Source organism: Cebus imitator, unplaced genomic scaffold, assembly GCF_001604975.1.
Source record: "Cebus imitator isolate Cc_AM_T3 unplaced genomic scaffold, Cebus_imitator-1.0 Scaffold76, whole genome shotgun sequence".
Taxonomy (NCBI): domain Eukaryota; kingdom Metazoa; phylum Chordata; class Mammalia; order Primates; family Cebidae; genus Cebus; species Cebus imitator.
In genome coordinates, this window is record NW_016107391.1 from 201,095 (window position 1) to 217,598 (window position 16,504).

Below are 16,504 nucleotides of genomic sequence, written 5' to 3' on the forward strand. Positions count from 1 at the left end.
TAGTAGAGACGGGGTTTCACCATGTTGACCAGGATGGTCTCGATCTCTTGACCTTGTGATCCACCCGCCTCGGCCTCCCAAAGTGCTGGGATTACAGGCTTGAGCCACCGTGCCCGGCCTTTAAGGCATTTTTTAAATGACTATTTCTATATCCAATTCCTCCCCAAAATAATGTGAAGCAGATTATTTCACCTCATTGTAAAATAATGCCAGAACAAAGTGATAGACTACTAGCCTTTCCTTATAAAACAATGATGCCCTGATTTATAGTTTCTACACAGAAGCACTGCTATTTCCACAGCTAATTCAGGTTATTTCATATTATTCTACTCTATGAATGGATGGGTATGTGTATTTATTAAATAGTGTTGATCTCTTGAATTAAAAATTAGAAAATCACAGACATTACTGTAAGAGCTTTCAGAATCCCTAAATTTGTTCATCTTTAATGTATACATACAGGCATAGCGATGGAAAGGTTTTCCAACTACAGATATATCAAGGTGGCATTTAAAAATCTCTCAACAATTGTTACAAAAAATGGAAAAACAATATACATATAGTCTTATAAAAATAGTACATGATTAACATACAAAATATATCAGATACTCAACAAGAAACTAAAATGTCCTTAAGTCTTCAAAACCAAATGTATTTGACTAGTCTATTTCTTTTTCCTTGAAAATTTAAAGGATTAACTTCTTTGAGCAGAAAATATACTAGATTAATCAACGAGAAAACAAGAAAATTCAAGGAATTGAGAAAAGAGGTAAAACAGACAAGAAAAAGATGCACAAGCTCAAAAAGAACAAGTCTGTATATGCATCTTATGTGACCTGAATCAAGCTATTTTTCTTTGAGCAAAAATGTTCATTTTTGTGGGGAAATATTCACTAGAATAAAAGCAAGCAGATGATTATGAGAACTATTACAGGATATAATGGCTGTGGCTTAATGTGTTAAATTCACTTATTAAAAGGAAAATTTCTATGGGAAATAAGAACAAATAAAGGTGAATCTCAGCATGAGATTTTATTAAGAAAGGTACAAATTAAATAGCTAGTGATATAAAGTAATTAATCATCTTATGTTTTTTAAAAGGCTGTGGCACACTCTCATCCCTGTTTTATTTCAAAGGCTTTACACGGTAATCCTCAGGACCACTAACAATAGGTAAAAATTAGATTCAAACTGCTTTCAATAATTCTTGTTTATTTATTTTTGAGACAAAGTCTCACTTTGTCACCCAGGCTGGAGTGCAGTGGCATGATCTCAGCTCACTGCAACCTACGCCTCCATGGTTCAAGCGATTCTCCTGCCTCAGCCTCCAGAGTGCCACCACACCTGGCTAATTTTTTGTATTTTTAGTAGAGACGGGGTTTCACCATGTTAGCCAGGATTGTCTCGATCTCCTGGCCTCATGATCCACCCGCCTCAGCCTCCCAAAGTGCTGGGATTATAGGCATGGGCCACCAGGCCCAGCCTATTTTTTTAAAACAACATTTGAAAGTACAACACACAGAAAGTATAATAACCTTAAGGTGGCATAAAAGCTAGGTGTTAGAATTTTTATTTCAACTATCAAGCCAAGTTGATATTTAGAGCAGGTTGATAACTGGCCTTGTATCAGAAAACAGGGAATACTGAAGTACTGGATATTTCCATTATCCCTAGTTTGCTGCAAGATGTTACTTTTCATTTGATAGGGTCCAGAATAAAATTCACCTTAATTGATACAATGATTTTAAAGGATGTTAAAACCTGGGCTGTATTGTTTAAAAACGAAAGTTATAACATGAATGAAGAAAAAAAAATATATTACTAGAATAATAAAGCAATAAGATCATGCTACCACTGCTCCATCTTCACAAGTTAATAATTGTAAAAATCAGCCACTGTCTTGTTCTGAACCAGGTTTAGTTAATGACTATGTGGTAGTCATCACATGGAGTCACAACCTGCATTTTATAGCTCAGGCTCTCCCCTAGCCTTACTTGGAGAGTTAGGAGAGTCAAAGAGACAGATATAATTTGGACAGAGACTATGTGATCTAACAAAAATCACCCTGACCTAAATCAGCAAACAGCAAATGCTTCATCATTCATTGTAGTTTTACCTCTTGAGGAAGTTCTAGTTTAGAACGGTCAGTTCCTTCTTTTGACTGAAGGCCCATCAGATAGGGAACAGGAGCATCAAGAAAATGTAGCAGAGAAGCAGGGAGGATGGGCACATAAACATGTTGCCATTGAAATGGGAACAAAAGTGTGGTGATTCCTTCTGCCACAGTCATCAGGCGTTGATAATCTGCACAGAACAAAGAAAAAGGGAGGGAAAGAGTAAAAATAAAAACATAACTTCATTAAGCTGGAAAATGTGGATTTTAAGAAAAAAAATCTCTATGTTAAAGGTAAACGTTTCTTTGTGATCATGCAGAAAATAGTTCAGTTCTATTTCACTATAATTAAAGATTAAATGGTTTCATTTGAATAGTTTTAACGGGGTGTGGGTAGATGGGAAACATCATCACACTCTTTGCTTCTTAAAATCATAGGTATGTGAACTTATATTCTCTTAAAGTGTGGAGGAATCAAGAACTAATAAAACTGCTCCTGGCATTTATCCCACTAAAAATGTACAAGATAGAGTATAACATTATTATTATTATTTTTGAGATGGAGTCTCACTTTGTTGCCCAGGCTGGAGTGCAATAGAGCAATCTCAGCTCACTGCAACCTCTGCATCTCGGGTTCAATTGATTCTCCTGCCTCAGCCTCCCAAGCTGGGATTATAGGTGCCCACCACCACACCAGGCTAATTTTTATATTTTTAGTAGAGACGGGGTTTCTCCATGTTGGCCTGGCTGATCTACAACTCTTGACCTCAAGCGATCCACCCACCTCAGCCTCCCTAAGTGCTGGGATTACAGGCGTGAGCCAACGTGCCTGGCCAATGTAACATTATTAATCACTTTTTTATACATGCATACTCACACGATCCCCAATTCAGAGGCATTTTGCTTTTTTTTTCGAGACAGAGTCTCCCCCTGTCACACAGGCTGGAGTGCAGTGGCACAATCCTGGCTCACTGCAACCTCCTTCAGAGGCAAAATTTTTTCTTGTACAGTATATATGATCATGGCTATAGCTTTTGGTTAGCTGATTATATTTATTTCAGCCTTTATTTTGGGAGTACAAGAAGTCAAACAGATATATGCATTCACAGTCACAATTCCTATGTCTAACCCCTAACCACAAAACTATCATATCTGGGTATTCTCGAGTTAACAGAAAATTAAGGATTGGTGTTTTTGTTTTGTTTACAAGAACTAAATAATTTATCAAAATTGAAAGCTGCCCACAATAAAGTGGACTTTTAAACCACGCTGTAAAGGTTACTTTATACTTACATATGTCCATAATTCCTATGTAAAGTTTGGAAGTAGACATGTTTTAGAATTCAGATTTTTTAATTTAGAAAAGCAATATGGTGCATATACCACATACATATACCAGATATCTAGGGCAGTAACCTATAATCAAATACATTAATATTTCTGCAGCAAACCATACATGTCCCAGTAGGACAGATAATCAAAGAATATGAATAGGGTCGCTTTGGTTCATGTTTGGTTTTGCTGATGAATGAGTTACAAAAAGAATGTTTGGGAATTTTTTGGATTTGAGAATTGAAGATAATGGATTGTGGGCTTGTAATAATCCTTGGATAGAACCCATTGTGAACAAATACAGTAAAATCTTTGGGAGAAAGACTTTAGGGGAGTCTTTTTGATTTACATAAACTCAAAAAACACCTGACCAAGCATAAACAGGATGTCTTCCATTTAATTTTTTTTCTTGTGTCATTTTATAATTTTAAATGACTACCTTTTTGGTTACAAATCATCAGTTATCCACAGCCCAAGTTTACTTAAAATTTTCCTTATTTGATTCATAAAGATTGAAATTTTAGGTAAAAACCTGTTTACAGGAATAACTTCTAAAACAAATACCAGGTGGCCTCAAAGGTAGAGGTCAGTCCTATGAACACAAAGAACTTACCTAATTACCTCAGGTGGACACACACATTTTATCAGCTGAGGCCCACAGAAGAAGCTAGGCTGAAACAGCTGGTTCTGTCTGCGTAGGTGAGGCAGGTAGTAGAGGAAATCAGACAATCAGAATACCACTCTGCTAGGATAATCAGGCAGATGTTTGAACTGCAGGCAATATGGGTTTTTACCCCAGGGTTGGGCGTGGGGTAAGGATGAAAAGTTGACCTGAAACCCCTGAAGTTTGCTGGATGTAGGTGTAGAAACTGTGCCCTAATAAGAACTAACTTAAGTACTGCACTATCACAGAACTCCATTACGGCACGTGGCCCTAGTACTGTCTCTCCTCTCTGTGGGTTTCCTAAAGACAGAGTGGTGTCCATTTTCTCTGATTTTATCCATAGAAGCACAGGGCCTAATCATAGCCAGTGCTGACTAAAATTTACTGATACTACTTAATGTTACATTTTTTTTCCTCTTAAGTTCAACAGAATCCTAACAAAATGCAAAAAAAGGCACGCTAGGTGCAGTGGTTCATGCCTGTAATCCCAGCACTTTGAGAGGCCGAGGAGGGTGGATTACCTGAGGTCAGGAGCCTGGTCAACATGGTGAAACCCCGTCTCTACTAAAACTACAAAAATTAGCTGGGCATGGTGGCAGGCACCTGTAATTCCAGCTACTCAGGAGACTGAGGCAGGAGAATCGCTTCAACTGGGAGGTGGAGGCTGCAGTGAGCTGAGATCACACCACTCCACTCTAACCTGGGCAAAAGAGCGAGATTCCAGCTCAAAAAAAAAAAAAAAAAAGGCCAAGCACAGTGGCTCACACCTGTAATCTCAGCACTTTGGGAGCCCGAGGTGGGCGAATCACCTGAGGCCAGGAGTTCAAGAACAGTCTGCCCATCACTGCAAAACCCTGTCTCTAAAATACAAAAATTAAGCATAGTGGCACATGCCTGTCATCCCATCTACTTGGGAGGCTGAGGCACAAGAATCCCTTGAACAGAGGAGGCAGAAGTTGCAATGAGCTGAGATCGTACCACTGCACTCCAGGCCTGGGTGACAGAGCGAGACTCTGTCTCAAAAAACAAACAAAAACCCAAAAACAAAAACCCACCAGGAATAGGAAGAGACGGTTACTTATAGTTACATACTATGAAGACCAAATCCAGAGAAATCTCCTTAGATTCTGCTCTGTGGCCATCCACTTCAACCAAGGATTGGGGCCTTTGTTATTCTTATAACTTCAGTATTTACCACAGTATCTGGCATATAAAAGAGGCTAAAATGATATTTTTGAATGAACAGATGAGAGGGATAAGAATGTATATAATTCTGCTGGGTATCTATTACTTAAAAAGACATGCGTAGATTTTATTCCATCCATGTGTTGTGGGTGTTCTATGTCTATTCTTCTCTTCAGATCTGCATTATCTTCAAGATTGGTTGAAGTACCACATACTTTTTTTTTTTTTTTTTTTGAGATGGAGTTTTCACTCTTGTTGCCCAGGCTGGAGTGCAATGACATGATCTTGGCTCACTACAACCTCCACCTCCTGGGTTCAAATGATTCTCCTGCCTCACTTAGCCTCCCGAGTACCTGGGATTACAGGCACATGCCACCGTACCTGGCTAATTTTTTTTGTTGTTTTTAGTAGAGATGGGATTCCACCATGTTGGCCAGGCTGGTCTCAAACTCCTGACCTCAGGTGATCTGCGCATCTCAGCCTGCCAAAGCGGTGAGATTACAGGTGTGAGCCACTACGCCCAGCCCACACACTTTTTAATAATGCAATTACTCAGCAGAAACAAGACAATTCTTTTTAATTGAATCAAGAAATAAAAGGCAGAGTTTTCTTCTTTTAGCATTTTTTTAAACTGAAATATTTTAGGAAAGTCTTTTTATAATTGATACTCAAAGTGATGAATGTATAAGTTATTTTAATATTTAAGACAGTCCTCAGTTCAGCATGGCACATGAGGCTCTTCATGATTTGGCCCCTGTCTGCCTCATTCCTTACCACCACTCCATATGTATAGTAAGACCATCTGCTTGCAGTCCATGTTTCACAGGCCGTGCGCCCCTTGTATATCCTCTTCCTCTGCCCAGAATGTCCCTTCCTCTTGTACTGCCTGGGTAGGTTCCACTTTTTCCTCAGGCAATTGCTTCTTTGGAAAGCCTTCCCTAACACTTCTTAGCACCAGAGTGCTATCTACATGCTTCAACAGTACCCTATCTTTATTTCCATCACAGGAATTATTCATCTCACTAAAATGATTACAATTCTATCATAATTCTCTCTTTAGGGTCTCTCTTCCCTAATATGCCATCATCTCCTACAGAGCAATATCTGAAATTTTAAATTTATTTTTGGAGACAGGGTCTCATTCTTTCGTCCAAGCTGGAGTGCAGTGGTGCGATCTAGGCTCACTGCAGCCTCTGCCTCCCAGGTTCAAGCGATTCTCGTACCTCAGACGCCCGAATAGCTCAGATTACAGCCATACACCACCATGTTTGGCTAATTTTTCATGTTTTTTTTTGTAGAAATGGGTTTCACCATGTTGGCCAGGCTGGTCTTGATGAACTCCTGGCTTCAAGTGATCTGCCTGCCTCAGCCCCTCAAAGTGCTGGGATTATAAGCATGAGCCACTGCGCCTGGACATATCTGTATTTTTAATCTCAGAATTGTTAACATTCAACATATGACCTACTACATGGTGAGTAGCCAGTAAATGTGCTTTTATAAATTAATATGTTAACATCTAAGGCATGTAAAATGCAATAAAAGTAGATATTAAAAAAATTATGCTTGACTGTTATACAATAAAAACACACTGTCAAAAATTTGCTAAGTAGTTGCTCTGTTACAGATCCCAAGGTGGCAATGGCCTCTGCTGCCTCAGCCCCTGTCATGCTGTCCACTAGCAGCACTGTGGAGAGTAAGGTTAGCTCCTCAAGGGCAGCAGAGGAGTCTGGGTCTGGAGCTGTGCTGGCAGCACAGGAACCATGGTGGGGCAGACCAGGAGCTGTATCTAGTAAGGTTTATGCATTGCCAAGCACTGCCAATGGAGATGTGAAGCTGGTGGTATCTACTGTGTCTCTGGTGGACTTACTGATGTAGCTGGAGGATTATACACTTACGATCCTGGATGCTGTGACTGATTTTTTATTTTTATTTTTGAGAGGGAATTTCGCTCTGTTGCCCAGGCTAGAGTGCAGTGGCATGAACTTGGCTCACTGCAACCTCTGCCTCCTGGGTTTAAGTGGTTCTCCTGCCTCAGCCTCCCCAGCAGCTGAGATTATAGGCACACACTACCACGCCTGGCTACTTTTTGTATTTTTTTTGTTTTTGAATTGAGTAAAACATTTATTTCTTCTGAAACCTCATACTTGCAAATCATTATTTTTTCTGTGTCTGCATAACGTCATCTTTATTTAATGCTTTTCCCCAACCCGTCGCAAGAAATGTCAAAAATGTAGGTTACTTTTGTTCTGCTCTCAGAAGTCCTTCCTGAAAATACCAGTTCACAGTAATCATTCTCTTCCTTAAAAATATTTAGAACTAGCCGGGCGCGGTGGCTCAAGCCTGTAATCCCAGCACTTTGGGAGGCCGAGGCGGGTGGATCACGAGGTCAAGAGATCGAGACCATCCTGGTCAACAGGGTGAAACCCCGTCTCTACTAAAAATACAAAACATTAGCTGGGCATGGTGGCACGTGCCTGTAATCTCAGCTACTCAGGAGGTTGAGGCAGGAAAATTGCCTGAACCCAGGAGGCGGAGGTTGCAGTGAGCCGAGATCGTGCCATTGCGCAACAAGAGCAAAACTCCATCTCAAAAAAAAAAAAACTATATTTAGAACTTACTATTTTTTCAAAAACATTTGTTGCATCGCAGTAAAAAACCTTTCTGTTTTTTGTTCTGTCTACCAAAAATGTTCATGGTCTTCTATAAGGGAATGTTATGCTTTTCATCCCACATGGAAAATACTGTGGATTGAATTTGTCCCCTACATTTTATGTAGTGGAAACTTAATCCCTAAATTCATGTTGATGATATTTGGAGGTGAGGCCTTTAGGAGATGATTAGACCCTGAGGGCTCTTCCCCATGAATGGATTAGGCCATTATCATGGAATTGAGTTAGTTATAAAAGGCGAGAGGTTGGCCCCCATTTTCTCTATCTTTCCTCCTTCTGCCATAGGATGATGCTCATGAGGTGACGGGTCCATGCTCTTGGACTTTTAGCCTCAGGAACTGTGCACCAAATACAATTCTATTCTTCCTAAATTACTCAGTTGGTGATACTTTGCCTGTTGATTTCCCATTTGTAAGCAATTCAAAGTCTACTGCACGATGACAACTATATCCCAAAACAAGTAGACCAATTATTTATGTCAAGCATTTCAAAGGCAAAGTTTCATTATTTAAAAATTAATTTAGCTGGGTACAGTGGTTTATGCCTATATTTCCAGTAACTTGAAGTTGAGATGAGAAGATTGCTTGAGGGCAGGAGTTCAAGGTTGCAAGGAGCTGTGATGACCTCATTGCAGTTCAGCCTGGGTGTCAGAGTGAGACTCTATCTCAACCAAGTCCTCAGTCTCTGCAGGAGCAAGGGGTATTCTAATCCTGAAGAGAATGGCTCCAGTTCCAGGGGCTGTCTAGTTTTGAACGGCTGGGAAGGCCTCAGGAAGCTTACAATCATGGCAGAAGGACCTTCTTTACATGGTGGCAGGAAACAGAGTAATTTTTGTATTTTTGTAGAGACAGGGTTTCACCATGTTGGCCAGGCTAGTCTCAAACTCCTGACCTCAAGTAATCCGCCCACCCCAGGCCTCCCAAAGTGCAGGGATTACAGGCGTGAGCCACAGGCCTGGCCCAATATGACTGAGTACTATCTGAATTATGTTGGCTTTGAGGCCTCAGACACATGCATAATTTGGCTTATTGTCCTAGTTTCACAGAAATTCATCTCAGGTATTGCCAACAATGACCTATGGCATTAGAAAATAAAAGGCACAGCCCCTGGCAGCTTCTGAAGCAAAAGTGAAGTCTCTAATCATGGAATGCTTGACTCTTGTCCTCAGTATGACATCAATGTGAAGCTACCACACCACCTGGGCCACCCAACCTAAACATGTTTGTCTGTAATAAGCTTCATTGTGACCAAAAAATGTCAAAGAAAGGGCTATGTATAGATTAAACACAGGTAAAAAGAGAATAAAGTAGGAGACAGGTGTGGATAAATTACCCAGAATGCAGTACAGAGACACATAGAAAACGAGGCTGAGGCAGGGCACCGTGGCTCACGCCTGTAATCCCAGCAGAAACGGGGACTTCGGGAAGCCAAGGAGGGCAGATCACGAGGTCAAGAGATTGAGACCATCCTAGCCAACATGGTGAAACCCTGTCTCTACTAAAAATACAAAAATTAGTTGGGCGTGGTGGTATGCACCTGTGGTCCCAGCTATTCAGGAGGCTGAGGCAGGAGAATCACTTGAACCGGGGAGGCGGAGGTTGCAGTAAGCTAGGATTGTACCACTGCACTCCACCTTGGTGACAGAGCAAGACTCTGTCTCAAAAAAAAAAAAAACAAAATGGGGTTGAGAGATAGGAAGACTGACAGATTAACATGTTTAATTAGAGTTTCAGGAGGATTAGAAAAAGATACATGAAAGTAATATTTACAAAGATAGTTGAGAATTTTCCAAAATGCTAAAGGACATTAATCCTTAGATTTCAGGAAATACAATGAATCACAGGCAGAACAAATAAAGAAAGCCACATTCAGATAAATCAGTCAAAATATTGGACACCAAAGACAGGAAATCTTAACTATAACCAGAGTTGAAATGACAGATTCCTGGCTACTGAATGATAATGGGAGTGACTGACAGCTGACTTCTCAACAGCAACACAGGAAACCAGAACATGATAGAATATTATCCTCAGAATACTTAGCAAAAAAAAAAAAAAAAAAAATTAAAAAAAAAAAAAAAAAAACAAAAAAATATAAAAAAAAAAAAAAAAAAAAAAAAAAAAAAAAAAAACTTTTAACAAAGAATTTAACATCCAATGAACTATTTTTCATAAACAAGGACAAAACAAAATCTAATAGAGAAAGCTATCTCAGGAAAGGAACTTCTAAGAACACAAGTTAGGAAGAAAACTGATCCCAGAAGAAATCTCTAGGACATGAATATGTGAATTTTCAAAAAATAATAATTGAGGCTGGGTGAGGTGGCTCACACCTATAATCCTAGCACTTTGGGAGGCTGAGGCAGAGGACTGCTTGAGCCCAGGAGTTCATGACCAGCCTGGACAAGATAGTGAGACCCCTATCTCTACAAAAGAAAAAGAAAAAAATTAGCCCAGCATGGTGGCATGTGCCTGTGGTCCCAGCTATCAGGATGCTAAAGCAGGAGGATCACTTGAGCCCAGGAGTTCAAGGGTACAATGAGCTATGGTCACACTACTGTACTCCAGCCCTGGGCAACAGAGTAAGACCTTGTTTCAAAGAAAAAAAAAATGTCACTATGAGTAAATGTAAATAAAACCAGGTGTATAGAATAAAAATGTCTAATTTCAGGGATTATTAAAACTGAACAATCATAACAAGTAAGCCACAATGGGCATGACTGGAGTTAAAGCATTTTATAGTATCTGTAAAGATTCTGTTTAACACAAGACTTACTGTTCATGCTAAAATCTCAAAATTTACCATTAAGAGAAAGAGCATATAACATCTAAACTAAACAGAAAAAACTGCAATGAGAAAAAAATTTAAATCAATTCAAAACATAAAAAAAAAGAGAGAGAGACAGAAAAGTAAGACAAATGGCCAAAAAATGAAAATTTAAAAATTCTTAGGACTAGCCAGGTATGGTGGCTCACACCTCTAATCTCAGCACTTTGCGAGGCCAAAGTGAGAGGACTGCCTGAGCCCAGGAGTTCAAGACCAACCTGGGCAACACAAAGAGGCCCCATCTCAACAAAAAAATTAAAAATTAGCCAGGTGTGATGGCATGCACCTATAGTCCCAGCTACTAGGGAGGCTGAAGTTGGAGGATCACTTGAGCCTGGGAAGCTGAGGCTGCAGTGAGCTGTGACCACACCACTGCATTCCAGTCTGGGTGATGGAGCAAGACCCTGCCTCAAAAAAAAAATTTTTTTTTAAATTCAATGATAATGAAAATATCAGATATTAAGACTTGTGGGATGTACCTAAAACAGGACTCAAGTGCTTAAGATGCTAATATTGGTGGGTAGGTGGGGAGAAAGGTTTAATGAGCCCAAAGAAAGTAGTAAAAAGAACTGAATAATAAAAACAAAACCAGAAATTAATAAAGCAGAAAACAAAGGTACAATAGAGGATACCAATGAAGGTAAAAGCTGGTTCTTTTTAAAAAGAGTAACAGGGCTGGGCACAGTGGCTCATGCCTGTGATCTCAGCACTTTGGGAGGCCAAGGCAGGAGGACTGCGTGAGTCCAGGGGTTTCAGATCAGTATGGGCAACACAGTGAGGCCCTGTCATTACAAAAAGTAACAAAAATTAGCCAGGCATGGTGACACGCACCTGTAGTCCCAGCTACTTGGGAGGCTAAAGCAGGAGGATCGCCAGTCCAGGGACATCAAGACTGCAGTGAGCCTTTATCACACTACTGCACTCCAGGATGGGCAACAGGGTAAGACTCTATCTCAAAAAAACCAACCAAACAAAATGGAGTAATTGACAAACTTCAGGTAAAAATAATTGGGAAAAAAAACACACAAACAGTATTAGAAATGAAGAGGAGGACAAAACAGATATAACAGGTCAACAAAATAAGGAAAAATTAAGATTTTTTGCTAATAAGTTGAAAGCTTAAAAATATTCTTAGAGAAAATAGCAATGAACAAAAATGTATTTAAAGAAAGAAACAGAGGCAGCTGGATGCAGTGTCTTAGGCCTATAATCCCAGCACTTTGGAAGGCCAAGGCAGGTGGATCAATCAAGGTCAGGAGTTCGAGACCAGACTGGCCAACATTGTGAAAACTGTCTCTACTAAAAATACAAAAATTAGCTGGGTGTCGTGGCATGCACCTGTAATCCCAGTTATTCAGGAGGCTGAAGCAGGAGAATCACCTGAACCCGGGAGGCATAGGTTGCAGTGAGCTGAAAACATGCCAGTGCACTACAGCCTGGGTGACAGAGTCAGACTCCATCTCAAAAAGAAAAAAAAAAAGAAGAAATAAAGGAGCTTCTGGATTGGCCAATACATTAAGGTGCTGGGTAAGTCAGGAAAGCATAGCAGCTCTGCACCTGCCCCTAAACTTTTTACACATCTCTTCCATTTGGCTGTTCCTGAGTTGTATCCTTTATAATAAACCAGTTAGCAGTAAGTAAAGTGCTGTCTTGAGTTCTGTGAATCATTCTAGGAATTTATAGATCTTGGAGGGTTGGGGATGGTGTTGGGGAACCCCTGAATTTATAGTCAGCCAAGAAAAAACATATGTGGTCTGGTGCTATGGTTTGGACATGGTTTATTTGGCCCCAGTGTTGGAGGTGAGGCCTGGTGGGAGGTGTTTGCGTCCTGGGGGTGGATCTCTCACAAATGGCTTGGTGCCATTCTCATGGTTGTGAGTAGTTTTCATTCTTATTTTCCATGAATACTGGTTATTGAAAAGAGTCTGGCATCTCTCTCCTCTCTCTTGCTTCCTTCCTCTTGGCATGTGATTCTGGCTTCCCTTCACCCCCTACCATGAGTACATGCTTCCTAAGGCCCTCATCAGAAGCAGATGCTAGCACATGCACAGAACCTTGAGCCAAATAAACCTCTTTTCTTTTTCCTTTGAGACAGCGTCAAGCTCTGTCATGAGGCTGTAGTGCAGTGACATGATGGCTCACTGCAGCTTCTAATTCCTGGGGTCTGGTGATCCTCTACCTCAGCCTCCCGGATAGCTGGGACTACAGGCATACGCCACCAGGCCTGGCTAATATTTTTATTTTTTTTATTTTTTTGTAGAAGATGGGGTTTCACCATGTTACCCAGGCTAGTCTTGAAATCTAGGGCTCAAGAGATCTGCCAGTCTCAGCCTCCTGGAGTGCTGGGATTACAAGTGTAAGCCACTGCACCAGGCCAAACTTCTTTTCATTATAAATTAACCAGCCTCAGGTATTATTTTATAGTAACACAAATAAGCCAAGACACCTGATACCTCATTTGTGGCTGGCATCAGAAGTAAGGACAGTCTTGTGAGACTGAACTCTTAAACCTGTGGAGTCTGACATTCAGTTAGAAATGAATCGAACTGTTGGGCATCCAGTTGGTATCAGAAATTAACAGGTTTGGCCGGGCGCGGTGGCTCAAGCCTGTAATCCCAGCACTTTGGGAGGCCGAGGCGGGTGGATCACGAGGTCAAGAGGTCGAGACCATCTTGGTCAACAGGGTGAAACCCCGTCTCTACTAAAAATACAAAACATTAGCTGGACATGGTGGCACGTGCCTGTAATCTCAGCTACTCAGGAGGTTGAGGCAGGAGAATTGCCTGAACCCAGGAGGCAGAGGTTGCGGTGAGCCGAGATCATGCCATTGCACTCCAGCCTGGGTAACAAGAGTGAAACTCTGTCTCAAAAAAAAAAAAGAAATTGACAGGTTTGGGGAGAAAAGACCCTCTCACTCAGGTGTCAGAAAAAGTAGGATTTGTTAGAACAGCTCAGTCTCATGGAAACCTGTGGTTTGGGAAGAGGGACAATGAGAGAGTAGGGAATTAGAAACTTTTAATTCCTGTGTGGCCACTAATGGTATGGAGCAGCAGCTGTGCTGGAACCATTATTAAAGATAAAAGTAACCAATGGAATTTAGAGATGAATCCACCTCCCAGGGAGTGGGGTCACTGAAATAAATAAAATCCCTTGGTTATTGTTCTATGTAAAAGCTAAAATGAAATTTAAAAGAGTGCTAGATCAGACCTCGATGCTGGACTAAGCTTGGATTTCTCCTGGTCCTAGCTTGACAACTTGCCTCAAAGCCACTCCCTACAGAAAAATTTATGTGTAAACTGGCTGGGCATTTCCTCACCAACACCCTCAGGTATTCCATAGTTTCCTGGTTTTGTCTTTCCCCCATGTGGACTACCTTTTGGTGACCAAAGATCTCAGAGGCACTCTTTGTTGTTGCCACATAATTTTGTTGTGTTTGAGAAGGAGTCTCGCTCAGTCTCATTCTGCCCATCTCAGCCTCCTAAAGGATTGGGATTACAGGCGTGAGCCACCATACCAGGCCACAGGCAGGTGGAGACGTAGTTTCACCACGTTGGCCAGGCTGGTCTTGAACTCCTGGTCTCAAAAGAAACTAGATATCATGTGAAGTTGTCTCATTTTATAGAAAAGTATCGTGCACTTCCTGAAAAATCCCTACTAGAGTAACTAATTTAGAAGCAGTATCTTTATTTTTAAATGCTGCAGAGTGGAAGAACATGCTTTGGTTCACACAGGGCCCACAGCTCACTATGGAACAATCACAGATGGCAATATGTGATCTAGACACAAAGGTGATTATTCAGTCAGAAATTAACTGAACTATTTTATCCAGTCCTTGAGGGAATAGCCAGCCTCAAGGACTGGATAAAAGCTACTGAAAGTCTGCTTACCCTGAGAAGGGAGACTGCCCAATTCTCCCTATAAATTTTAAGGGGAACACCCCAGATGAAGAAGCTGCTATGCTTTGCATAAAAGCCACATGGGACTTATAACAATCTGGATATTCACCTACAGAATATGTCCCTTACCCAGGGCAAATGCAGTTAGGGAGGTTCCTTTTATGTGGGCACTTCATGTAACTTTACTGCTGCAAAATCTAACAGTATGAGAAGCCTTATTGAATTTGCTATCTCCTCTTCCTCTCATCTTACAGATGCTAATAAAAACATTAATAGTGAGTCAAAGAACTCATTCCAGCAGGATGTAAATTTTTAAGTGTTTATTAACAAATGGGATGAATAAAACAGACCTTGATGAGATGAAAACAGAAGTCTTTTTTTTCTTTTTGAGATGGGAGTCTTGCCCTGTCTCCCAGGCTGGAGTGCAGTGGAGCAACCTTAGCTCACTGCAACCTCCAGCTCCTGGGTTCAAGCAATTCTCCTGTCTCAGCCTCCGGAGTAGCTGGGATTATGGGTGAACACTACCATGCCCAGTTAATTTTTGTATTTTCAGTAGAGACAGGGTTTCCCTATGTTGGCCAGGCTGGTTTCAAACTCTTGATCTCAGGTGATCCACGCATCTCAGCCTCCCAAAGTACTGGGATTACAGACATGAGCCACAGTGCCTGGCCTGAAACAAAAGTCTTAATATAGTATTACTGAAGGTTGCATGGACTATAAAGACCCTCAGATGGTTTCCCAACATTAAAGGGCCCAAACAAATCTGCTCTATTTGCCCCAGCATAGAGAAATTTAAGATGTAAGAAGGCAAAGATTGTAATTAGAAACATGATCTGGAATTGCTTGGGGATATGGTAAGCCAAGCTAATCAGGATAAAGACAAAAGGACCAGGACACCTTGCTAAACACCCAAAATCGAATGTACAGGAGTGGGTCAAATAATAAAGGGGCAAAGAAGAGAAGCTTCTGGGACTCATTTAAGAGCCTTTATATACTGTTGCGCCAAAATCTTCTAGTAAAGTTTTTTTCTCTTTTAATTTTTTTAGTTACAGTCTCATTTTGTCACCCAGGCTGGAGTGCAATGACGCAACCTCCAGTCACTGAAACCTCCACCTCCCAGGCTCATGAGATCTTCACACTTCAGCCCCTGTAGTGGCTGATACTACAGGTATGCACCATTATGGCCTTGCTAATTTTTATATTTTAGTAGAGATGGGGTTTTGACATGTTGCCCAACCTGGTCTCAAACTCCTGGGCTCAACTGATCCTCCTGCCTCAACCACCCAAAGTGTTGGGATTACAGGCATAAGCCACTGCCTCAACACAGTGGCTTACAGTCTTAATGCAGGCTACAATTAGAATGATAATATATTAAAGTGTTAAGGCTGACACAGTATTAAGGAGGAAGTCTGAATGAAATTGGAATGTTTAAACAGACTTTACCCTACATGTTTTATGGGAGTGGATCTTTTTTTTTTTTTTCCTACCTTTTGTATTTTACAAAATTTTTTCAGGGCTCCTTTCTTGTACTCTCCTTTTTTTAAATTGCATTTTAGGTTTGGGGGTACATGTGAAGAACATGCAAGACTGTTGCACAGGTACACACATGGCAGTGTGATTTGCTGGCTTCCTCCCCATCACCTATATCTGGCATTTCTCCCCATGCTATCTCTCCCCAACTCCCTACCCCCCGCCGTGCCTCCCCTAGTTCCCCCTGACAGACCCCAGTGTGTGATGCTCCCCTCCCTGTGTCCATGTGTTCTCACTGTTCAACACCCATCTATGAGTGAGAACATGCGGTGTTTGATTTTCTGTTCTT

General features: G+C 41.0%; 1 protein-coding gene across 2 annotated transcripts in view; it reads right to left on the reverse strand.

Annotated features, from left to right (window-relative positions):
* DENND5B (DENN domain containing 5B) overlaps positions 1-16,504 on the reverse strand; it is a 191,112-nt gene that overhangs the window by 63,923 nt on the left and 110,685 nt on the right. For both annotated transcript variants that reach the window (XM_037739864.1, XM_037739863.1), the window contains one exon: positions 2,117-2,304. In XM_037739864.1, coding sequence (XP_037595792.1) covers positions 2,117-2,304 — 188 coding nt within the window. The remainder of the gene's footprint in view (positions 1-2,116; positions 2,305-16,504) is intronic.